This window comes from Mixophyes fleayi, chromosome 4 (assembly GCF_038048845.1).
Source record: "Mixophyes fleayi isolate aMixFle1 chromosome 4, aMixFle1.hap1, whole genome shotgun sequence".
Classification (NCBI taxonomy): Eukaryota; Metazoa; Chordata; class Amphibia; order Anura; family Limnodynastidae; genus Mixophyes; species Mixophyes fleayi.
The window spans coordinates 165,643,130-165,658,800 of NC_134405.1; the positions used below are offsets into that span (position 1 = coordinate 165,643,130).

Genomic DNA, 15,671 nt, shown 5'->3' on the forward strand with positions numbered 1-15,671 from the left:
CTTTTCAATAGTTACTCATTGACTGTGGAAGTGACGGACACGGGAGGATTATCTGTAAATGGAAGTTTGGTAGTCTCAATAATAAACATCAATGATGAAACCCCATACTTCACCATGTATGTATGACAGTAAAATCCACTGTAGTTGTAAAAATTAAAAAAAACATAGTGCTGCCAGCCTAGGGGTCCCCCTGATTTTCCTCCAGCCAGCAGCAGGGGGTTCCCCGGCCATGATGCCAACCAGCCAGTGGGCGCTGATTGTTGGGTAATAAAGGGTTAAACAAAAATAAGAAAAAATTTATGAAACACTATTTTACATTAGTGAATTACAGGCCCCGGCTACCATGAACAGCCTGGGCATGCTAGTGCTTGTAATAGTACAAGCACCAGCATACTCATGACTGCCAAGGCATTCTGGCACTTGGGGAACGACAAGTGCCCGTATGCCCTGAACACCCATGGCCCGCTGTGTCCTGTAGTGCACCAATGTAAAATGTAAAATAAAAGACAATCCTCGATGAAACCTTTACATTTTATTAAAAGAGTAAAAGAAAACATTAATACTTAGCAACTCTGTTCTTCTTTCTTCTTAATGATCCAGTCTTGTAAGCTTTTTTTTTTTTTTAAGTTTTATTTTTGAGAAGGTCAATAATGAGCATCAGTCCAAAACAAAATCTGTTACAATCAGGTTATGCATGTTCAGGGACTAATACAATCACTGTATATCATAATAAAAAGAGTTTTGATATTGACCAAGTTTTAACTATAAGAATAGAAGAAAGAAGAGACAGAAAAGAGAGGATAGTCAGAGAAAAGTGGGCAAGATAGATTAGGAGGCGGTGTGGCAGGCCGCCAAAAGAAGAAAAGAAAAAGAAAGCAAAGCAAGAGGTAGAAGAGAAGTGGGGGAGGGGGAGGCAGGGGGGGGGGCGGGGGATGGTAGCAGGTTGAGGGGGGATATCAAGTGGAATGTTTTAGAGGAGTCATAGAGCAAAAGGAATTTGGATTTGAAAAAATGACATCCACGGCTCCCAGACTTTGTTGAATGATTTAGAGGTATTGCGCAGTATGCATGTCATAAACTCCATTTTGTATGAGTGCCAAACTCTATTAATAATTGTCTGCATAGTAGGCGCGAAGGGTTGTTTCCAATTAGTGGCAATTTGACACAGTGCTGCAGAAACTATGTGGCGGAACATTTTTGTTTGATGTTTAGTTGCGGATGGAATCCCAAGTGGGAGAAGGAAAAACCTGGGAGAAATTGGGATGTCAATCTGTAGAATCTGAGACGCAAAGTTCCGTAGTTCCAACCAGAATGGGGCAAGCTTGGGGCATTGCCACCAAATATGGAGGAAGGACCCTTCCGACGAACATCCTCTCCAACATGAGCTAGATGAGTCCGGAAAGATTTTTTGTAATCTGGTCAGGACCAAGTACCATCGATAAAGAAGCTTATAGGCATTTTCTTTCAGCTTCACACAGATTGAACTAGAGGCCGTGTTGGCTTTTATTTCATCCCAATCTTCCCCATCCAAGGGACCCCCCAGATCCTCCTCCCAGGCTCGCTCATGGGAATCTTGGGTGTCTGAGTCAGGGACTCTCAGCTCTCCATATAGCCGAGATATAAGGCCATTGGTAGAAGATCGCTGGAGGAAAAGTGACTCGAATGAGGTCAACGGCCTGATTCTTAAAGATGATTTAGTGGTGGAATGAAAATTTCTTAGTTGCAGGTATTGAAAAAAAAAAGTGTTGGGAATATTGAATTTGGTTTTTATGTCTTCGAATGAGGGAAATGAAGCATCTGTAGTGATATTATTAAAATAGTAAACATCGTTCCTTTTCCAAAATTCAAAGGACGAAACTATACGACCCGGTGGAAAATCTGGGTTATCAAAAAGAGGAACAATTGGACTAGGAGCCGGGGCGAGATTAAACTTTGAGTTTGCTCGGTCCCAGAGAGAGAACGAATGCGATACAATTGGGTGATAAAGAGCGGACCGAGGACGTTTAGTGCGAGGGAGCCACAGGAGAGAGGAGGCGGAGGAAATACCTAAGCTTTCGGTTTCGATCGAGACCCAAACTCTGGAGGAGCCTGGGGAGTTCCATAAAATACATTGGGCAAGTTGCGCTGCCAAGAAATAGTTTTTAAAATTGGGGACTCCCAAACCGCCCTCCCGCGTCGACCTTTGTAGGACAAGGAGCCTAACTCTTGGACGTTTTCTACCCCATATGAATTGTGAAGTATAATGTTGCAAAAATTTGAATACATAAGGGGGGATGCGTATGGGAAGGGCTTGAAAAAGATATAATAACCTGGGCAAAATGTTCATTTTGACTGAGTTGATTCGCCCTATCCAAGATATGAGGTTTTTACTCCAGGTTTCTAAATCAGATTTAATTTGGGATAGTAGTTTAGGATAGTTAGCTTGGAAAAGCTGACTATATTGTTTAGTTATGTAGACGCCTAAATATTTTATCTTTTTTTGGTGCCATTTGAAGGGGAATTGTTGAGTGAGAGAAGATTTCATGCTATCTGTGAGATAGAAATCCAGAGTTTCTGTTTTTTGAGGATTGATTTTGTATCCAGAGATGTAACTGTAGGTTTTGATGTCTGCGAGAAGGGGATGAAGAGAAACAGCGGGATCCGAGAGAGTCAAAAGAACATCGTCAGCATATAATGATATTTTATGTTCGGATTTCCCTGTTTTAACTCCGTGTATCGCCCCGTTAGATCGGATTTTTGCTGCTAATGGTTCTCAGTCTTGTAAGCTTTTAATCCAAATTGAGTTATGGAAACCCCTCCCAAAAAAATATTTCAAGTTTCTTCGGGGAAAAAAAAAGTTCTCTTGGAGCGTGATCCCCAAATAATCCAGTCTGATTTTATTTGCACCAAAAGGGGGTGGGGAGATTGGCCTGATGATATTGCTTAATGATAAATACACCCAAATATCTCAGTTTCCATTTGAATTGGAAAGTATTTCCAGGCCAGATTTCTCCACCTCCATGGGGTAACAGTTTAGCACTGCAGTTTTCTGCGAATTTCGGCAGTCCACCATTTTTATACATGCCTCTGACCATGTTGGGATGTTATTTGCTTAACACATGTGGAAGTCCTTGCTTTCAGAATGTTTGGTGTAACTCATTTACTACTAGGTGTTTCCATTTTTATGTATCCACTGACTGTAGATAACAAATACATCCCAACTTAATTCTATGTGTGTTATTATTATCCTTTATAAAGCACCAACATATTACACAGCGCTGTATATTGAGGGGATCGTGATACAAATAAACAAGTTACAATGACAGGAAACAGAAAGTAAAGATTGTCCTGCACAAATTAACTTACCATGTAAGTGGTGTGGGGAACAACTGATATGTAAGGTAGTAAAATATACATTTATATTTAAATATAGATAATACACAAATATTGTTTTAAAAATACAGGCACTCTTAATATGCCTCGCTTAAGCCATATTAATGCAAGGGGAGAGATTTAGTGTTTTATTATGACATTCTAACATTTAATATATGTATTTTGAGTATTGGTTTAACTGTGTTATGTAAATTTATTTTAGGACAAATACAACATTTTACATTAATGAGGAGGAGAATCCAGGAACCATTGTCACCACTATAACTGCTGTGGATCCAGATGATGTTGGTTTCGTTAGCACACTCTACTATAGCATCAATACACCAAACCAGTACTTCACAATAAATCAGTGTAAGACCAGCTTTGAATGTGTCATACTTTGTTCATAAGCTGCCACGTGCGTTTGTGCCCATATCATGATTCCACATACTTTTTATTTAACACAGAATTGTATTTTTATCCATAGGCACATAATCCTGATGGCAAAACAATTATTCCCATGCTACAACTCTACTTTGCATTGACTAAGTTAACCCAACTTGTATCTGTAGGCAAGCAGAATGATCACTTCAGTCTCATTCACTATTTGTATTGCAATTATGTAAAAGAAAAAAAAAAGTGTGAATGCTAATGTAGACTGCTGGGATTTATTTTATGTATTACATTTTTGGTTCTTTGGGCTGTTATGATGTTTCACCAATAGCAGGACTTTGCTATGAATCTTTTACAGATAAATATAAATAGTTTTGCAATCATTGCATTTCATGCACCTCTAGTTTTCCCACTGTGTACTTTAGTGACTGGTCTGATTCAAATCGCAAAGAGAATAGACCGTGATGTTGGCCCATTCCGGCTTCGAGGCACTGTAAATTTAGACATCAAAGTAACTGACCTTCCAAGTACTGGCCACTCGAACTACACAACTATAACCATCAACATTCAAGATATAAATGACAATCCTCCGATGTGCAAAGAGTATGCATACAGGTATCAATCATTCATTATTAATACCAAAGTAAGGATGATCCAGAAATGTTTAATGAGTTAATTAACTTATCTTGGCTCATGGATGGACTCACCAATACATTTATGCCTGCCTTTAAAATTGTCAAGCTATAGGAACATTAGACGTATTTATTTTATGAATGTAAAGAGGTCTGTTCATGTCAAACATTGAATATTCTCACATTATTCAGTGCTTTCAAATAAAATTGTTTTATGGCCTTGTTATACAATTACACAAACTGTCCACATGTTCCATATGATTCATCTGCATTGTGAACAGATGGTCCTATTGTACAGTCTTTGCTCTATCTATTATTTACATAGTTGTTTTGTTTTTTTTATAGCACCGCAGTGCCTGAAACTGAACCAAATGGCACCCTTATAATGGATCTTAGTAATCAGTGCAACGATATTGATTTTGATCCCCAAAACAACATGTTCAACTTTACTGGACTTTCTGGACTAGGAAGCAACCAACGATTTCAACTAATCCCACCTGGATCTGGAAAAATAGTGGTGTGTTCTTCTTTCTCATTTTCTGTTATCTGTGGGTAGTTTTATGTTGGTAGGTAAATGAGTGTTACGTCTTCTTTGTGACAATGTAATAAGAAGGTATGCATGCTAAGCTGGGACTCTCACAAGGACACAGTTCATGACTATGTGAATGGGAAGGACCCCAGTTGGCAGCCTCACAATATTGCAACTTGGGAGCTGTCAGGTGACCGCATCTACTTATGTAAATGTATGTATGTGATGATGAGCACTATTATGGTATCTAGATGTGATAGTATATATAATGTTGTCACCTTCCATGTTTGTGTATTACAATTCATTGTCCAGCAACTTTGACTTCAAATGTACCTCTGTTAGGACAATTTATCAAAATGTTCCCAATCACTGACATTATCGCAGGAGAGGTAAGGGTTAACTTAACAATTTGCCCAGCCAGTCTCTCCAGTTGTGCTGAATGCATAAACTTATATAGTAGAGCTTAAATAACTATAACCTAATGACCTTAAAGAGTTATGAATAAATGTTACATACAGACCATAGATATAAACCAAGCCAGAAATGTAAACAAAAAAGTAAAAGGTGTATAAATAATAGTAAATTAGATTTCACGGAGTCACTAATAAAAACCTGCCATCAAAATTATCTATTTCAAACATCCAGGTCTATATTTTAAATGCCAGAAACATACAGTACATTTATTATCATAGATTAAAATCTTCACCAAATGGATAAATAAAACAATGATAGTATTAAGAATTCATATGCTACATATAGTCCTAATGTATGATCTCCTTGCTTCAGGGTTCACATTAAGACCTCTCCCATTGAACACACTGTTGTATAGAGGCCTATTCAAAATGTAATATGATTAATGTTGCTGCTATTTTTTTATATTAAAGAAGCGTTTTTCATTTATTGATGGTATATATCTATCAGAGCAGATTGTTTACTGATTGCTGGGACTCATTATAGGACTGGTCTCTCTCTATTTGGTGGTGATGCATACTCCAGTATCCCTAATTGGTTATACAGTATTTCTCTCAGTATTATTGCACATACAATTATTATACATTCTAAGACTAAGCAGTTGTCCACTCATATATTGAATTTCTGCATTAGGGGTATATTTATTGAATGAAGTGTGAGCATTATCATTGTTTTATTTATATCAAATTGTAGATTTTTGCCTATAATATTAATTATAAGTTAGTTTTTGGCATTTGATGTATGATTTATGATGTTTGAAATAGATATTTTTGATGGATTTTTTTTCATCAGAGAGTTCATGATATCGACATTTAGATCTGTAATGTAACCATCATTTATTACTATCAAATTTATTATAATTTATATATGTTTTTTTATTTTTGTTTATATGGGTTTATTTTATATTTTCTTTACATTTGTGGCCTGTATTTATTGTTTATTGATAACTGATATAGGTCATTAGATTATATTTAACTTGAACGCTATATTTAGTTTATTTTACGCATGATGCAAGATATCTCCATACCTCCCGTACTTTCCAACTTTTTGACTTAAGCGCACTGCCGCTGAGAAGGGGGCATGGTTATGGGGTATGGCCACTGAACCTGGGGGCATATTCCATGCTTCCAACTTGCTGAACTGCTCCCATCCACTTCCTTATGCACACCCGTTGAATGCTGTGTGCACCAGTGGCCGACTTAGGACAAAGTTGTCCTGAAATCAGGACTTCCTGCCTAAATAGTGAAAGTTGAGAGGTATGTGTTTCTATATGATTAACTGCTGAGACTAAATATAATTCTTTTTTTTCCTGTAGATACCCTTTTCTTCTTAGATGCCCTGTTTCTAGCACTATTAGTGTTTTTGTCTGTGTGCTGGCTTGCCGGCTTGAAAAAAAATCTAATTTATTTTAAAAATAATATATATATATATATTTTAATGTATGCATGCATTAAAATGCTTTATTCCAAATGCTGGGTACATACTACAGTAATTTTATAAAATTATTAGGGGGATGACACAATAAATGATCATTTGGTCATATATCGCATTAGTGTGTACGCTCCCACTATCATAATTTATCATACCAAAGCACATTGTATCATTTGATTTGGTTTTATGAACTTCCTAAAAATCATGATCAACTATGTCAGGCAAATTTGGAAGTGCCTAAAATGCACTCATAACCAGTAGTGTAGACAGATCTGTATAGAGTGTGTACAGAGTCACGATCTTTTCAGCAGATGGTTAAGAGAGATGCAGTTATTGGCTCTTAAGGTAAACCATATAGGTGTGTACACGTATATCTGCATGCTTATTGGTTCTTGGTAAAATCGTTGCAGAAATCACATCCGCAGTAATTGTCTATAGTGTGCACTCAGCTAAAGAATAAGAATTTTTTTTAATGGTTTTGTCCCTCGATGGCCGTACTGTGGCAGTACCTGTACTTGTCTCAATACTTATTTACTTGGATTCCCCTTGTAATGATAAACTTAGTATTGACATTTTTATCCAATATTATGACATTGTTAGCACCAGCAGTAACACTTTTTATGTATTTGTAAGAGCAAATATAAGCGCTATCTCTGGTGAAAACTCACATTTTTGTCAGCAATAGGGCTTTTCGCCCTATCAGAAATATCCACCCATATCACTATGAAGAAATCTAGTGTTGATACTTCCCTCCAAACGATGGGGATGCTAGTACCTTGTACGTGACCATTCTTAATTAGGCAACCATAGTTGTTATCTTTTTAACATTAGATTGATTTTGTTAACCACTATTTTAAACCTGCTAAATTCTGAAAGGGAAATAGTAGTAATATCTGAAATAATGGTATTATTATTATTTACTAATCATTCTCATGTGCTGCTGATTTAAGTTTGTCCCATATAATCCATCCCTTTCATAATTATATATTTTTTGCTCCAGTTGACAGGTAACCTAGACTTTGAGGACCCAAATAACATAGCTGTTGGCAATGAATATAGTTTAACAATTGTAGTACAGGACATGGCCTCTCCATATTACAAGCGTAAGTAACTTATTTTCTGTAGCATTTGTTGCACTATAATAAATATTTTTTGTCACTAATTCTTGTATTATGTGTAACTGTAATACACTAATTACTTTGCTTCTCTGTTTGCAGAGAATATCTTTGTTTATGTGAAAACAATACCGGTCAATGAATATCCCCCAGTATTCAACAGCTCTGCTTATGTGTTCAATATTTCTGAACTCACTCCACGTAAGTAATTATAGATAGCACCAGAATTGGATTGTTACCATAAAGACTTTGCTTAGGTTCAGAACTCCTAAGATAACAAATCAAATGGTAACTTGGGGCTTGGAATATAGCAATGATCTTAAATCGCTTTGAAACTTGTAGTTATAGGCCCCAGTGCAATCACATGCATGAAAACAAACTTGTTTTTAATTAATGCGTAATGTGTATTTCATAAATGGATATCTCTTCTACATAAACATTAAAATAAACAAATAGAGTGTAAGTAAATTGCACATATTAAGAGAACATTACACACATAGGGCCTGAGTCATTATATAGAGCAAAACAAAAAAGGGAGTATATTTGCACCTTGGCAAAACCATTTTGAATTAGAGGGGGAGGGAAATTTAAAATGTGGGGACATGTTAATAGTTGGGCTAGGAGATGTCCTAGATCAACTTTAAATTTCAGTGTAAAAATAAAGCTATTAAGTATTTGTGCGCTACATGAAAAAACAGCCAGTATTTAACTTATGTGCAAAATAATAAACTAATTTGCACCTCTTGCCTTATAAAATGGTTTTTCCTGGATCAAATTTACTCCTTTTTTTGCCTTCTTTCCTTAATGACTCAGGTCCATAATATTCTAACTAGTGGCCGAAGTGGAAGTTTAGAAGTGGTGGTATGGAATTTATTTTTATAGCTTTACAATCAAAGCAGTATACCGCTGTATATATTATGGACCACTTCAACCACTGGTTTTAACATAATTTGATCACAAGAATAATCAATAATAAATAACAGAATACAGCTGCACACATGAAAAGGACTCTAGGTTGTGCAGCTCATATATTTTAGAAATAATTAATTTAATTAAATATTTTCATAATTACTCTTACTGTAAGGTATTCATTATAGTAATGCTGTGTATGCTTGCATGGTTTTGTCATTACAGCTCAATCAATAATTGGTTACATCTATGCTACAGACAAAGACTACCCCTTTATTGGGATCACATACATGATTGTCAGTGGTGGCAGCTCTTTGGGTGCTTTTAACATTTTCTGGATTAATCCAAGTACAGGGATTTTGATGCTTGCCGATTATGCCGATTACGAATATTCACCACAATATTTATTAACAATACAAGCTACCGACTCTGGATCCAAGTCTTCTACAGTTTCAGTAAGAATATTTACCATTTAAATATATGACATTCAAAACTGGGACATATATTTGGGTCTGATAGCAGTTTATTGTAATTGATGTTCCATTTTCATCAACTGCATACAATTTTGCTTTTTGCTTTAGAATCATATACTTTATAATTGCTATTTAGTTTGTTACTAAGGCAAAGTAGCCAGACCCCGATTTGGGAAAGGCCACATAGGCATAGGCCCAATGTGGCAGTACTATATTGGCTCATCTTACAATTTATCACCAGTATAATGTCTAACAACTATTTAAATTATTGGCAGAATACATATTCTTGTTTTAGTCACATGTTCAGTGGGACGTGGGAAGCAGTGGCGTTGAACCATAACGCTCAGCGGCAATGTGACAGCTGATATGTTGAGCAGAACAACAAACTTCACTTATGGGAGCAAAAAATGTAAATCCGGGCATGATATAGACTCACCTGTAGTCTGCACCTTTTCACATTTATTTTATTTTTACTTCACTTTTGTTAAAGGTCATCACTGTAGAAAGGTTTTATATAAGTAAAGCTGTTTGACTATTTCAATCTGCTTTCTTAACAGTGTATATATTCTTCCCTATTTTTCTCTCTGTTCCAGTAGGGCATAAGGCAATTCCAAATGCTTACGTGAAATTAGAAAGAGTTAGTTATTTTTCCCCCTAATTTAGTCAGCGGCTATTGTTTTTATCCTGGCCTTACCATTTTTATTTGTTTATAGCGCAAACATATTTATGAAGAACTGCGGCAGAGCGAGAAACTGCCACCTCTGAGTAAAGGAATAACCTCCTGGGAGTCAGGAGGAAGTCCCACCCATAGGGGAGGGATTTGGGCATATTAAAGAATTAAAAATACAGTTTAGTCTTGGCTGGTGTGTGGGGCAGGTGGAAGACTTACACCTCTCCACTGAAAGAACCTATATACCCTGAACTATGTGCATAGCTCTGGTTTGCTGTTCACATATGTTGCTATGTTGTGCTGTGGATCCTCACAATAAAGACTTTGACTGATGACTTGATGTTAACCAGCTACAAGCACCATATACATAATTTTTAGCCAACTTACAATCTAGTGCTTGTTGTCAAAAGACTTATGGAGACAAACTGGCATCTACATGGGCACTAGGAGTACACACTGATTTCAGATCGGGGTCTCCAGCACTCTTCAGTGTACTCTAATTCATTTTTTTGTACATGCCTGTCCACAACTTCACAATTCCTTTATCCGTTTGGTTTCCTTCTGTGCTTATTGCCAAGTATTATATTTTTGTATCCCTGGGTTGTGGGCACAGCACCAATTTTTTCTAGAGATTAGGCCTGATGATACAAATATATGGTTGAAAGAACAGAGTAAAATTGGAAATTAAATCCATGTAATTAGTTGAAGTTGCAGTATGGATTATAAATCTGATAAATGAGTCATCTGAAGATGGAAAACTAGTAAAACAACTCAGCTGCTCCTCTGTTTTCAGACAATATACTTCTTGCACCCTGGAAGTGTGCAGTTTCAGAGGTGAGGGTGCTCGCCATGCAGTGAGCTTCCTCACTGGAGGACTGTGTGACATGGTCCCATATAATGTGGCACATGGAGCCTGTAAACCCATTCAGACAAAGTTGTTCATTATGTCACATTTCATGTCTTCAAGACCAACACATAGGGCTAGATTTACTAAGCTGCGGGTTTGAAAAAGTGGGGATGTTGCCTATAGCAACCAATCAGATTCTAGCTTTCATTTATTTAGTACTTTCTACAAAATGACAGCTAGAATCTGATTGGTTGCTATAGGCAACATCCCCACCTTTTCAAACCCGCAGCTTAGTAAATCTAGCCCATGGTATCTAATGCCCCCAATTTACCCCTTTGAAATCTTTATGGTAATATGTGTAATTTATAAACAACGTTTACATAGCTCTCCCTCCACACCTGAAGCAGTAATTGATTTTCTTTCTTTCTTATTTAGGTGACAGTAAATGTATATGAAGCTAATGATGAAAAACCCATTTGTTCACCAAAGTCATACACATTATATGTACCTGTGGATCAAGCAACAGGAATAAACATTCAGAATTTCAAGCTGACTTGTACAGATCGTGATTCTGGGCCCAGCTCATTCAGCTACTCTTTTAATTCAGGTATTACATTCTGTGTTATCTCCGTCTGCCTTTCATTTCTACAGGATGTAAAATATATTTTTACAAGCGCTACGGAATATGTTGGCGCTGTATAAATAAATGATGATGATGATATATTGGTATTTCACCAGCCATATTTCAGATATATACTATCTCAGAAATGTGAATATAAAGAGGCACACAGCACATTATTAGTTAAAATCCCTGCCAGTGGCAACTTTTTAATCATTATTATTATTATTGTTAACATTTATTTATATAGTGCCAGCATATTCCGTAGCACTTTACACAGTAATAAAATGGGTATTGCAGACAGACAGAGAGATCAGAGTGCCCTACTCACAACCTTATCATCTATAGTAAATAGGAGTTTGATACATGAGGATAAGTAATGGGTAAAAAGTGCTTAGTGGGCTATATAATCCGGTCCCATGTTAGTCAGAGGGTTAGAGGGTGTTTGCATATAAGAAGAACTCATGTAAGTCTTGTGTGAACTGTGTAGAGGGGTGGTAATGGGGTAGAGTAGCATAGGGAGGTTAAGAGGGTGGTTGAGGAATTTGATAAGCTTGCATGAAGAGGTGGGTTTTCAGAGAACGCTTGAAGGTATGGAGACTAGAGAAAAGTCTTATTGTGCGAGAGAGGGCATCCCACAGTGTGGATGTATCTTGTAAAAAGTCCAGTATCCAGGAATGAGAGCAAGTAATGAGTTTGAAAGAGAGACGCAGATCTTGCGCAGAACAGAGGGGAGGAAGAGAGTAAGCAGAGCAAGAAAATTTTGCAAGGAAAATCAGTCTAGCTGTTTGATGTAAATAGATTGTAAGGGTGAGAGTCTGGGCAGACTAGCATTAGTCAAGGCGGGAGATGATGAGTGCATGAATTAAAGGTTGTGCAGTGTCTTGCGTGAGATATGTGCGTATTTTAAAAATGTTTCTTATATGTATGTAACAGGATTTAAATACAGATTGTGGGGAACAAAGGATAGTTCTGGCTCAAAGATAACACCTAGGTAGCAAGCTTGGGGGGGTAAGGTTTATTGTCATGTTGTCAACAGAAATAGATATGTCAAGTAGGTAACTTCTGTTGCTGGGTGGGAATATTATTAGCTCTGTTTTTGCAAGTTTGAGTTTCAGTTGGCGAGAGGAAATCCAGGAGGAAATAACAGAAAGGCAGTCAGTAACGTGGGTCAACACAGACAGTGAGCGTTCTGGAGAGGAAAGATAGATTTGGGTATCATCTGCAAAGAGAATAATAATAATAAAATGCAAGTAAGAGATATATGAACATAACAGAATTATGGTCAGAGACAGCAATCATGGTGGATCAAGTCATAATGGATAAACAAGGCACAAATTTGTATATCATCAAGAATTAAAAAATAAAAGAGATGGGCAAGGATAACACTACATTTATAACCCGCACATTGATCCATTTTTACAAGGGACTCAGATTTTCTTGAATCAAGTTAATAAATGCATTCAGAAATTGTGATAAAACACATTTGCTAAATATTAATTAATAATCTATAAAAAAAAATGTACTTTCTGCTGAGTTTCCCTTTATGATGTTGAGTTATTGGCCATTCATATACATATTTGTACTTGTATGTTTCTTTACAATAACTGAACACTTCAATGTCAATCTATAGTTACCTTAGTAAACTATGCATGTGAATACTGTAACTGTATGTAACATTGTATCTTTGTTCATGTGATTTGCAGGCAATATAAACAACCATTTTGCTTTCTCACCTTCTGCTGGCACCAACATTACCAGCCTGGTCCTTGCTCTCCCATTTGATTACTCTAGAGGTCGGGACACTGTTTGGGATTATAACCTGAGAGTTTACATCACAGATGGCAATTTAATATCGGGTGGTGCAAGATCAACAGGAATTGTTCAGACTGGAACTGTGTCTTTATTTATTCATGTTTATGTTCCTGGACTGACCACCACTACGACAACTACTACAGTAAGTATATAATGAACTGGGATGACACAAGCTATATATTTTTTCAGATCCATGTTAAGAAAATTGTCAATGAGTCAATGGTCTACGATGTCAGAATGTAGGAGGTTGATAGAGCTTAAACAACTTAGCCTTTGAGCAATGATTATGCTACTAGATTTCTGTGAATACACACAATTTTTACTGTTAGGATCTCACTACTCTTCATCCAACCTCTTATACTGCACTTGCGCCCATGATCCATTCAGCCTGAGCTGTGTTCAGTCTCATGCTGATTGCAGCATAAGCATGATCGGAAATAGTGTTCATTGACCCCTGTTGAAAGGTATACATGGTGTTAATACTAAACGCTGGATAAACCATCACTTTAAGAATATACAGCAAATAGCAGTAATGGTTTATCCAGCATTCACTTTGAATGCAATGTGTACTACTTTCCACAAACGATTGATCCATATTTCAGATTATTTTTATGCTGCATTCAGCGTATAGCTAAATGCAGCTCAGGCTGGACAGAGCACAGTGCCCAACCTAAGAGCAGAAAAATGCTTAGCGCCTACTGTGTGTGCTCCTTGCAGTAGTGGACCTTCTCCAAAACATTCAAAAACTGTCCATTGTCTGAAAATGTATGAAAGACTTTGGCACTAAGCTTGGTTCATCAGAGTAGTGCCACCCCTAGTTAAGATCTACAGTAGCTGAGAGGGGTAAAAAAAACTTTAAAACTAAATAAAATATTCCAATAATAATGTTAGAAAAATGAATGGGAAGTAAAGAGGAGAGGAGCCTTTGAAAGAAGCAGAGTATTAGGAATATGGAGCAAAGTGGTTTGGAACAGTTCAAGACATTGATGACTGTGGCAGATCCAGTGCACAGCCTACTCCTGGTAAGTAAATCTCAGGATTGTTTTAAGTTCTAAGCCAATGTTAAATGTTTACTTGAAAGTTGGGGTTCTACTTAAAAGGGGTAACCTGCCTCCTCTGCAGTTCTGCTGCCTAGGTTCTGGTCGGTGTGGAGTTTCCATGAATCTGAGCCTGTAGACCATTTGAGACGTTACCTCACAATAAATTCTGTACAGTAGACATTTATTTACCCAACACTTTACGTAGCAGTAGAACACACAGTAATGTGCTACACAGTTGTGCATTATTACACTCAATGTACTGTCTGTACAAATTATTATTTATTTAATGTCATTTAAACTGTGTTTGCATAAAAAGAAAACAATGAGGCACAGTCCAAACCCTTTTTTATTTGCACCATAACTGTAAATAATTGACTGAATGGACTTAAATTTTCCACACTGTTACCTCTGGGTGTTTTTAATGGCAGCCTTTAAACTGTCTGTTTATATTTCCTTTCACTAATAGAACAAAGTCAATTCCTTTATCACTTGAAGATTAACATTCACAGCATCGCACAATCACATTTTGTCTGAGGTTGAATTAAGGCTTTAGGATGTGTATTTACTGGCGTTTATTGAAACTTGATATAGTGTATTTGTTACTGAGCTCTCTAGGTGACAAAGATAATTATGCTTTTTCCACACACCACAGCTTGGCACTAGGGCAATACTGAGGCCAGACATTAGACACATGAGCCACAATTATTGTATACCTGTATGTATACCTATTGTATACATATTATTGTATAATGCAGGTTTCTAACCATTTGCTTATTTTGGATATAATCTACACCAAAGGTATAACGACTGTTAAATAATAATTATTTTTTTAGTTATAAAACACTGATTTATTACGCAGTACTGTACATGAGGGGATCATGATATGCTACAAATTACATACAATGACATAAAACAGACGGTAAAGATGACCCTGGCCAAATGAGCTTACAATCTAAGATGCAATTATGCATAAAGGTGGAAAGAATTGTTAGCACAACAACCATAGAAATATTGTGGTTTCCTACTAGGTCAAATTGACTAACATTGTACTTCGGTACAACACTTAACACTGAACCACAGCATCCAAGCAATAATAAGATGTTTTCCTTAAATGAGCTTTATTGTCTGTCTGAAAATTGTCCAACTTGTAAACCATATATAAGAGTTCAGAGACTCCAAAACTAAAAAGGCAGCTATGCAAATATGTTTTCCATGTCTATGTCCTTTCACCCCATGTCCATCAAAAATGATTTCCAGCAAATAAAATCATCGTCTAAGCCAGTGATGGCTAACCTGTCACACTCCAAGTGTTGTGAAAATACAAGCCCCAGCATGCTTTGCCAGCTATCAACTAGTTATCTACTAGCAAAGCATGC

The 15,671-nt window shown here is 36.7% G+C and overlaps 1 protein-coding gene across 1 annotated transcript in view; it reads left to right on the forward strand.

Moving 5' to 3' along the window:
* Nucleotides 1-15,671, forward strand: part of CDHR3 (cadherin related family member 3) — a 47,339-nt gene that overhangs the window by 16,499 nt on the left and 15,169 nt on the right. Inside the window, 9 exon segments of the mRNA XM_075205275.1 lie at nt 12-116; nt 3,575-3,723; nt 4,170-4,359; nt 4,722-4,893; nt 7,808-7,910; nt 8,025-8,123; nt 9,057-9,286; nt 11,257-11,428; nt 13,147-13,397. Coding sequence (XP_075061376.1) covers nt 12-116; nt 3,575-3,723; nt 4,170-4,359; nt 4,722-4,893; nt 7,808-7,910; nt 8,025-8,123; nt 9,057-9,286; nt 11,257-11,428; nt 13,147-13,397 — 1,471 coding nt within the window.